This window comes from Meleagris gallopavo, chromosome 1 (assembly GCF_905368555.1).
Source record: "Meleagris gallopavo chromosome 1, MGAL_WU_HG_1.1, whole genome shotgun sequence".
Classification (NCBI taxonomy): domain Eukaryota; kingdom Metazoa; phylum Chordata; class Aves; order Galliformes; family Phasianidae; genus Meleagris; species Meleagris gallopavo.
Window position 1 is genome coordinate 56,226,549 of NC_139404.1, and position 10,412 is coordinate 56,236,960.

General features: G+C 47.2%; 1 protein-coding gene across 2 annotated transcripts in view; it reads right to left on the bottom strand.

The window, feature by feature from the left end:
- Positions 1–9,303, bottom strand: part of DENND2A (DENN domain containing 2A) — a 56,789-nt gene extending 47,486 nt beyond the window's left edge. The window contains exon 1 of one of the 2 annotated variants that reach the window (XM_085228612.1): positions 9,118–9,303. In XM_085228612.1, the coding sequence (XP_085084738.1) occupies positions 9,118–9,224 (107 nt within the window). In that variant the 5' untranslated portion in view covers positions 9,225–9,303. The remainder of the gene's footprint in view (positions 1–9,117) is intronic. The other variant, XM_085228619.1, reaches the window with a different exon arrangement.
- Between the last annotated feature and the right edge of the window lie 1,109 nt (positions 9,304–10,412).

The following is a 10,412-nucleotide window of genomic DNA, read 5'->3' on the forward strand; positions in this document are numbered from 1 at the left end:
CAAGCTGGCTAAACAGAGACCTCCTGCAGACTCTCCCAGCCCGCACTGATCATCAGTCATCAGTGACAGCAAAACAAAGAATTCACTCTCATTTTCTTTGTGAAACATCAAACAAACGAGAGAAAAATTGCAAAACTCTCTCCCTTTTAAAACACCATTACTGATCACCTTTCATAGAATCATTGAGAGGTTTGGGTTGGAAGAGACTTCAAGGATCAACAGGTTCCAACCCCCTTGCCACAGGCAGTCAGTTTTTCCAGTAGATTATTTTTTGCCTTTCATCTTTTAAAAACCCTCCAACTGATCAGCAAATGGGCAGTAAAAAATGTCTGCTACAGCAAAACACAAAATGATACTATTTCTAACACATTCACACTGTTCCTCCTCCGCTGTAGCAGTGCCTAACAACTCCAGCAGTTCAGTGAAAGGTATCAGGGAGGCCACCAGGAAGACTGCCTTGGCAAATACTGATGGATGGTGTACATTCTCACTACAGTATCAGAAAAAGAAAATATTTTCTTCCCAAATTTATTTCACTTTCAGGGAGATCAGGGTTCAAAAACACTAAAAATTAGTGAAAGCATCTTCTTGGTTTCTCAAGATAGAAAACCTAGAAACTGGAAATTTCTCAAATGGGCACATATTGTTCACCGCTCTCCTCAAAGGGATGTGCTAAAGGCACTACGTATTCTAGAAGACTTTTAATTTCTACTGTTTACTTTCTTTCACGTGCACCAAACTGTTTGATAAAGCAGCACAAGCAGGAAACCCGTGCACAACTTCCTCCACTAAGCATTTATCTCATGACTGAAGCGAACTTTTCTAATAAAATCTTCCAACCCAGAGAAAGTGCATCCAAGTTTTGTATTCCAGGGTAACCGCAAGGGCATACTCCACCCAAGATGCTTCAGTGTTGTCCTGGATGAGGCCCCAGTGCTGTTTATTGTGCACAGGAAAAGCACATCTCTTCAGAGCAGCCAGCACCGAATGCATTTCACAAGAGTGTATTTTACAGCACCCAAAACAAAATACCAAGTAGGAGTATTCTGGAGCCAGACCCTTAGCAGAAGCCCCAATCCCTTGTACAATTCAGTAAATACCATTCTTTTTCACCTTCAGTCATAAACATTTGGTGTTCCAGCCCAATGCGAGGTGAAATCAGCCCTGCTCAAGGCACTGATGTGGTCCCAGAATGGTATGGCTTGTACTGCACCCAATCCTCCACATTCACCTTGTTTCTGCTCCTCACCAACATGCACAGGTCCACAGAAGCCCCAGCAAAGCCCCCTCAGCTCAGCCCCATTAAGCCTCTACTGGGGGAAACAAGTCCTACAGATTTCCCTGGAGCATCAGGAAGTCTAAATGTTTCCTGCAGCACAAGAGATGAGGCCTCCCAAAGCAGATAACCACCACTAGGAGAGAGGTGGCCATTCTAGGACAACACTGTAATGCCCCAGTGATCCACAGCTTCCTCTGTGAAGTTCCCATTTTCTTTGCTCCCCAAAAATATAAGCTTTACAAACTCAGCTCGAAGGGCTCTGCCCAGGAAAGAGGCTCTCCCATAAATCTCCCTGCGGAAGACAGTAAGTTTAACAAATAAACACACCCCACTAGATTAGATACCCTACTAACTGGCTGCTTAGGAAGGTATCTCTCTCCGGAACCACCTTCTTTATACAGAGGTGTTACTTCAGTTATCCATGGCTGAACAAAACAGATCTTTCAATAATGGCCAGATTTACCGAGAAAATTATGGCTATGGACATTATTGGCAAACTAAGCCCAAAGTCAATGTTTTAGGGGAAATTCCCCAAACATTTTCTTCAACTAGAAGAGCTTATGCAAAGCTATACTTGATTTACTTCTTGGCTGGTATGAAAAATGTTTGGCATTCGACTAGGCATTCTTCTTCCCATCTCTTCCACATGTAATTCAAACATTCATACTGGATAGCGTTCACTTAATAAAAATCTGCCGTCTGCTTCTCTTAGCGGGTTCGTTCCATTTGTATTAAAAAGAAAAACATGGCAGAAGGGAAATTTCAGCAGTAAAACAGGCTAGCAAGAAGTTGGGTTTTTTTGTTTTTTTAACATACCTTCCTGAGCAAAGGAAATATTAGAGGTGCACGGTACTTGAGAATACAGTTATCATGTAAAACTAAGAAATTACAAATAGATTTGCTGGGTGAATACATTTCTTATGGTTTCAGATCAACTGAAACTGATTTTGAGAAGTTCAATACAAAACAGCATGCCCAGAGAGAGAAAAAGAGATTCAAAGAAGCATTTGATGCACACTGAAGGAAGCATACAAAGTTAGGTTCTTGATTTTAAAATGTCACGTCTTAGCAAAATGTAGCTAGATTCTGAAAATTTAAGCTCTCCTTTCAAAATTTGTTTTTCTGGTGACCTCATCCAGATACATCCTGCTGTGCTTCATCAGCCTATCACCAAGTCCTGCTGACATACTGAAGCAACTGCCGAAGAAAAACTTGCATTATACAATCTTCTGCTTAATTCTGCATTCAAGTATTTCATGGGTAATTGTACCAAAAGCTCCTCTATTGCAAAATACTGTTCACAAATTAAAAAAGAATGAGTTACGTGTGCAAGAGAAACAGCACAACAGCTGAACTACTTAAGCCCTTCAGCAAAAAAAGAACGGGTTGGTGATGAACTGTTTCCAGCCCCTTTTTGAAAATGTCTTTTTTCTTTCTATTTTTAAGTAACGTAGTCCAAGATCAAGCTTGATTGCTCTAAAAAATATCTTTACATGGAACCTGAAGTTTATAAAAAACAACCAACAACCTGAATAGAGGGCCAAATGGAGTGTGAATTAGCAGGACTGCGGTCATCAGAACATGTGAACAGTTTGGTACAAAGCACAGAAGGCCAACCGCATCCTGGGTAGCATCGAGTGTGACCAGCAGGTCAAAGGGAAAACTGGAAGAGGGTAGATTTAGACTAGATATTAGGAAGAAACTCTTTACTATGAGGGTGGTGAGACACTGGAACATGTTGCCCGGAAAGGTTGTGGATACTCCCTCCCTGGAAGCATTCAAAGCCAGGCTGGATGGGGCTTTGAGCAATCTGGTCTAGAGGGAGGTGTCCCTGCCTGTAGCAGTGGGTTGGACCAACATGATCTTAAAGGTCCCTTCCAACCCAAACCATTCCCTGATTCTATGAAGCACAGAAAAGCTGAGATCTGTGCTCCTGCGGTGATCTCCCTTTGGAGCTGAAGTGCTTCACTGCTCCTGCAGGGCAAGTCCCTTGTTCAGACAATGCTTCTAGATTCCTTTGGATGAGAAAAATAGTTTTGCCCCAAGCAAGCAAGTATTATGCAAATGGAACATTAAACAATATACAGACCAGAATATATTATTTAAAAGTAACCTCATCAAATCTTGAATGTTTTACAAAATGTGAGGCTTGTAGAGGCAGCCTTGTTTTTCCTTGAAACATGCCCCAAAGTGCCTCTTTCTGTCTAATGGAGAAATTTAGGAATTTCACAGGGGAAACCTTTGTTTCCCACCAGTCATCCTACAAGGAAGGTTTCCTGCTGCACAAACACGAGGACACCGACAGGACAAGCTTAAGCACAGAAGAAGTGTCAGTGCCTTTCACCAACACAAGTACAGGATTGTTTTACGTGAGAGGTGACACCAAGGCAAAATTTTGGAGTCACTCAAAGTAATCTCAGGGGAAAGAGAAATCTGATGAAAAAAACCCAAAAACAACAACAACAAAAAAGCCAACTACAGCGTGTGTCGATCTCCCAATAGAAAACTTTTCTCCGAGTTTGACATAGCTGAAAAAGGGCAGCCAGCAAGATCAGGGTTTCTTACATCATCTGGAAAAAGCTCAACGCCTTACACATCTCTTTTCAGTATGCTTGCAGAACCAGGCCACAAATTGCTATGCACACAGCCTAACATGTTAGGGCAGGGAAAAACAGATTTTCGGTTACAGCTCGCTGATCCCAAGCTCACTGAATTCATGGAAAAGATCCCACTGACTTCAGTAGACAGTGAACGATATCTCATCTCTGGTTTTGGCCAGATACTAATTTCTGAAGAGACCCTACGAGCTCTGGATGATCCAAGACTCAACTCTTACCTACAAGGAAACACAGCCTATGCTCACAGCATGTTTAACAGCTGAAATACCAAGTTTTGTGTGCGGAATACATATCTATCTTCAGGGGGGCTTAGTGTTTTTAAAGAAGCAGCTCCAATTGTCTGAGAAGTCTTTGGGAATTCGTTCCTTTTTAATTTAGGAAGGTGTTGTGTGGCTGACACTAGCAACAGAACTCGTATTTATGAAGTGCCCTTGTGCTGCCCTGAGAAACTTGCCGTTTCCCTCCACGAAAATTGGCGTTCCCTATCATGAGAACATAATCCCCCAGGACAGGAGAAGCAGGCCTCTTCCCCGCTCTCCTCTGCAAACAGATGTGTGCATGTTCCCAGCTCTGTAAGTCACGGCTGCCTTTTGGCAAGGAACGCCGGCAGCTGCACATCTGCAGAGGGGAAGAGCTTTCAGCAGAAAATACAGAGGGGGATCTGATCCTCCCCCCACCCACAAAGCAAGCTCAGCATTTGTTCCTCTCCAGATGACACCCTGATGGGTTGATTTAATCATTCGCAGATGCATGCCTATTCACGGTGCTAGCAAAATACCAGGGCGGTGAAAGCATCACCTGAACTGCTCGCAGGACTGTGCCTCGTCAGCAAGAGCTTGGCAAGGAGTCTCACAGGATATGAAGAGGAAAGTGCTGTTCAAGGATATCACTGATATAAAAAATGATCCAACAGAATAGAACTGTGTGTGTGAGACCGCTTGTGATGAGGAAAACACCTAGGCAGGTGTTTAATTTTAAGTGTATGCTCAAAGTCCACTGTCTTCAATTAGATGTGAGGCTGTGTTGCACACAGTCCCGCTCTGACTTCCCCCAGGAAAACGATGCACTGGAAGCCAAAGGGCTGTGCTGGAAAGATGGAAGCTTGTACACAGACCTACGCGTCTGTCTAAACGACTTAACAAATGGGGGGCATCCACAGAATATTTAAATGTGGAAGGATCACAGAAATACTTCACCATATTTATTCCTAAAGGGAAAATTAGTTAAAAGCTGGAGTACCCAGCCATTTAAAACAATTCTGGCTATTAACAGCAGTAAATCCATGTCCTCTGAAACAGCCTTTCCAGTGGGCTGCCAGTCGCCAGAAGGGATTCTTCTGAGTGCTTCCCCAAGGTTTTCCACCATGCAGTCTTCTACACAGACACCTTACCAAGACAAAACCAAAACCAGATTGGCACCTCAAATACCGAATTGTTCAGCAAATCCAATTCCACACTGTGATGCCTAATGAGGATAACTGGGGATGGCTGCAAGCATCTGTGCACAGAGCCTGTCTTACTACCACCTCCAAACCAGATTGATAGCTCTCTGCTGAAAGGAGCAAGACCCACGAAACAAACCTCCATCAGCATTAGCAGTACTGACTAACAAAGGAGCCCACACCTGCTTCATTGAAGGATGGCATGGTTAAAAATAAAGTAATGCCCCTCTGACTGCCCATGCAGCAGTATCTGCCTTACTACTGCCAGAGCACAGCCCTAGCCAGAACTCACAGATCCCACTTCAGGCATTGCAGAGCCAAACAGCACCTAATGTAGTCGCCCAGCATCCTTCCTTTTGCCTTCTACTCTCATCTTCTGTCACACATCTAGGAATGACCTGTGTCCATGCCCAAGTGTCAGCAACAAGTGAAGCACCCAGGGGCTGCTCTCTGTGTAGGTCACTGCCTTTATTTCAACCCCTCTGCTCCTGGGCCCCACTGCCTCTCGCCCCTCCCAGCTCTCTCTCTGCTCACGAGGACAGAGTTTCCATCCTGGCTGTGGGCCAGCATACGTACAGGCAAAGGCAGCGCTCAGGAAAAGCCATCTTCTGCTCCCTTTTGGTGCATGAACACTGCCCGTCCCCAGCCCAGAAGGACCTTACTGCAATACAAAGGGCCCAGGGAACTGCCCTGGTCCCAGGTGAGCCGGTACATGACCCAGGAGTTACTCATGGGATGGCAGACATATCTCTTCTAAGTTGCACCTTCAGTCTTATAACTACAGATACCGGGTGCTTGACCCAATTAACTGGTGAAAGGGTGATAGGCTGGGATAGATTGTCAGTAGGACTGGCTAAGGGACTTCTAGTACTGTCTTGTTTAACAAAGTGATGGTGCCTTTCAGTGCCGTACCAACAACAAAGACCTTGAAATGGCCCAGGTCCAAGATCAATCATGGCCTCTGCTGAAATCAACACTGCAAAAGCGTAGCCTGAAGCCAAGAACCTGGAGTTCAGTCATGCAGTATGCTGGGCTGACCATGGAAACAGAGAATGAAGGCAGTCCTATTTGGCCTTCACTAAGACCTGGGCTGAAACCACCAAGAATTACATTCATATTCACACATTTCAGCCTTTCCTTTTATTTCCAGTATTTGGTAAAGCTGTTCAGAGGTGAAAAAGAAAAATCCTCTAAATCCGATAAGCATTCTATTATCTTTTCCACAGTACTTCATAGCAACAATTGAGAGAACACTGTCCCTTTCCGGTCTTGTCTGAGTAAAACAATGCCCAGATGCAATGTTATTTAAGCCATGCCTAGATAAAACCATGCTCATTCATTTACTTTCAGAGCTCAAGTCTAACAAGGAATTTCCTCCTAGCTACATCCCACTTGCTTCTTCCCTGTGGAGTCTTCTCAGCCCTTAAGGAGCTGCCATGCAAGTTAATTAAAAGTCTTATTTCAGCATTTCCTTCGCAGTAGAGGCCTCTTCCAGCCAGCTCTTGGGATCCTGCCAACAGACATATCAGCCAGTAGTACTTAAATCCTTCCACTAAAAAATGCTTCCCTAAAGAGCTTATACCCCAGTTCTGGATGCCTAAGAGAGCTGATCATCAAAATCAAAGAGCTTCTACAAGAGCTTACGAGTGGTTCTTCTCCATTCTCATGGACTTAAGTGCACTAAAGAGGCTTTTCTCCCCTTGGTTTGGCCCCCACTTAGAACGGAGCCGCTTCAGCACAGGAAATAGTGTCAGGTGCTAGAAGAGAGAATTAACTGTTTTGGATGAAACATTTACGGAGGACCCAAAGAACAGAACCCTTACCCGGCACTTCCGAAACGTCCAGCATCCACCCATGCTTAACACTGGCCCTCACTGGAGAATACATGTAGGGCAAGGATTGCATCTGCCTCTGTGTTCGCAGAGCATAACAGAGGTTTAATTACAGTCCTGATAAATTGGTTGCTATGGCCAATATCCAAAGTAACTCATCACAAAGCTTCCACTGAGTTTAAGTTTAGATCACCCCTGAACATCACACACACAGCCTTGTAGCTGATATGGTCTTTATCATCTCCTTGTCGAAAAGAAAACTTCTAACATAAAAACACCAGGCATGAGAGAAAGAGAAGCATACTGTAAGCGCTTGACAAGGGATCTAAATGCCCTCCTTGTTTTTGGAGAACAACTAGCATCACGTGGTTCACTCTGCAGACAAAATGTCCTAAAAGATTTCCCAAGGCAGGGAGCTGGGGACACCACAGAAAGTAGCACTTTGGGACACGTAACTTGTGCTTGTCTGCAAGGATTGTGCACAGGCTGATGAGTGGGACAGGGGACGTGCCAATGGCTTGCCCAGGCTCCTGCACACAACCTTCTAGCCCAAAGGCAGAGAGTGGTCCCAGCTGAGCTATAAATCTCTATCCTGCTTTAAACATCCCGAGTTGCTCCAATGCCCTTTGTTTTCAGTGTTCTCTTCAAACCCACAAAGAGGCACTGGGACATCTTGTTGCTGTCCTCTCAATTTCATCCTTACATTTTTCAGCTCCGTCCAAGTCTACCCCAAGGTGGTTAGTATCCAATCCCACATGCCGAAGCAGTTTGGATTACTTAAAAAACAAAAACAACCCAAATCCACAAACACTACGCTGATGACAACAATCCAGAACACAGTGCAAGGGTCGAAGAAATGCATTCCTCCTCTGGCAGGATGCAGTAATGACTCCTTTCTGGCGGTTCAGAAATGGAGCCAGCATGCTTTACAGGACTTTGCTACCACAAATCAAGAAGTGGGCGTTTGATAAGTAGCAATCAACAAACAAAACAGCTTTTTAATCCACCAGTGCCTTCCCAGTAACATCTGTACAGCCCGTGCAAAGGCCCCAGGGAGATCCCTCCACTTCTCTCCACTGCCCCAAATGAGCTCAGTGCAGGAGATGCTTGCTGTTGCTCCTTGGCCAGGGAAAGGGTGCCAGCAAATGCCTCTGGGTCAGGAATGGGGTCTGTACAGTTTGCTGACCTGGCCAGGAAATAAATCACACCCTACTGAAACACCAGCGCATGATGAAGCATGCCATGCTCAATGGTTATGACCCGCTCCTGTGGGACTCACGCACAGCCCAGGGCACCCCAAGGCCTCACTGCTCCCAGACAGCCCCATCTCCACCAGAGACCACCAGGAGCAGCACCTCCGCACACGGCCCAGCTGCACCTTGTCCAGGGGACATTTCAGTCTACTTCTCACCCCCCCGCCCACAGCAGCAGACGGTCTCTTGCTGTACAGTCTGCCTGCCAGCCCCCAGGCTCCATGCCTTCTCCATCAGCAGCACTGCCCCATACCCAGTGGGAAGGCGCTTCTCTCCTGAGATGTTCTCATGGATCCCAAGTGGGATAAAGGCACAAGGGGTGTGAATGTTCCTCTCAAATTAGAGAAAGCAAGAGAAAGGTGGGCTGTCCAGAGAGCAGAGCAGTACACAAAGTCAAGAGGATGGAGGGAACAGGACATCGCTAATACTACAGAGTGTTTGGCCACTTATCAGAGCAGGTTTCTCCCAAAGCCCAGCGAGCGCTCGTTCCTCACTTCCCCACCCTCGCTAAGATGGTGGAGGGCTTCGGCTCGGCCCTCCGGCTCCTGCCCTTCCTGCGAACCACCGAGGGAAAAAAAGGCATTTCGGGTGACTCAGGGAAAAACAAAAACAAAAACGCGAAACGACCCATCTCCTGCGCGGGCAGCAGCGGCAGCTCACTCGCACCCCGAGGCCGCCCACCCAAGTCCCCTACCTTCCTCGGCGGCGGCGGGGGGCCGTGCCCCGGCATGGCGGCGTTGCCCGGCGCCGTGCTGGCGGCCTGCGGACGCGAGGCTGGAGGTTCCCCGCCCGCCCCGCCATGCAGCGCCGAGCCGCTGCCGCTGCCCCCGCCGCCGGCACCAGCCCCGAGCCCGGCCCCGGCCGCCCGCCCTCCGCCCCGAGCGCCGCCCCGATCCGCCCCCGCCGCGCCAATCGCGACGGGCAGAGAGCGGGCTGCGAGTTGCAGCGTGCGTTACGGAGTGTCCCGGGTTGGAAGGGACTCCACTAGGGTCATACAAGAAGAAAGAAAGGGCCGGCAGATTAAAAAGAAATGGGGCCCACGGGATAGTTTTCTGATTGCGAACAGAAATACGCAAAGAAACGCAAAGGAAAGGAAAGGAAAGTCCCTACTTGTTACCAAAGTGGCACCAGTTACTCCTACAGATTCCCATTGCTGGAGGAACCTCTGGCAGCTTTAGAATGCTGATGTGCCCAGGGAGCCAGGGCGTCCTCGGGAATAGCTTCACAGAGCTACAGAACCGCAGGGGTTGGAAAGGAGCTCTGGAGTTCATCATAGAATCATAGAATGGCCTGGGTTGAAAAGAACCACGATGATCATCGAGTTTTAACCCCCTGCTGTGTGCAGGGCCACCAACTGCAATACCAGGCTGCCAGAGCCACATCCAGCCTGGCCTTGAATGCCTCCAGGGATGGGGCATCCGCAACCTCCTTGGGCTAGGAGGTTCATCTAGTCCAACCCCCTGCTAAAGCACGTTTCCTACTGCAGGTTCCACAGGAGAGCATCCAGATGCATTCTGAATATCTCTGGAGAAGCAGACTCCACCACCTCTCTGGGCAGCCCGTCCCAGTGCTCGGTCACCCGTTGGATATTTATAAGCATTGGGAAGATCCCCCCTCAGCCTTCCCCTCTCCAGGCTGAACAGTCCCAGGGCTCTCAGCCATTCATCATAAGGGAGATGCTCCAGGCCCTTCACCATCTTGGCGGTCTCTCTCTGGAAGATCACTGCACACCACTGCAGAGTCTGGCTCTGTGAGTCGATCCGTTCACCTGCACAGGGCTGTAATCAGCTCCCTACCGGCACACGGGTGTGCTTGCACACATCTGTGATACTCACTAAAGTGAGGGAAAAAGCTGGTTTGGAAAGCATATGCATTTTTCCTACAGGGTTTTAGTTCCGAGGGTACATTAAAAATGATACAAAGGGATTTCTTCCCTGAGTAGGTGTGCAGTTAATAACATACATTCCACACTGGGTTGTGTACTGGCAA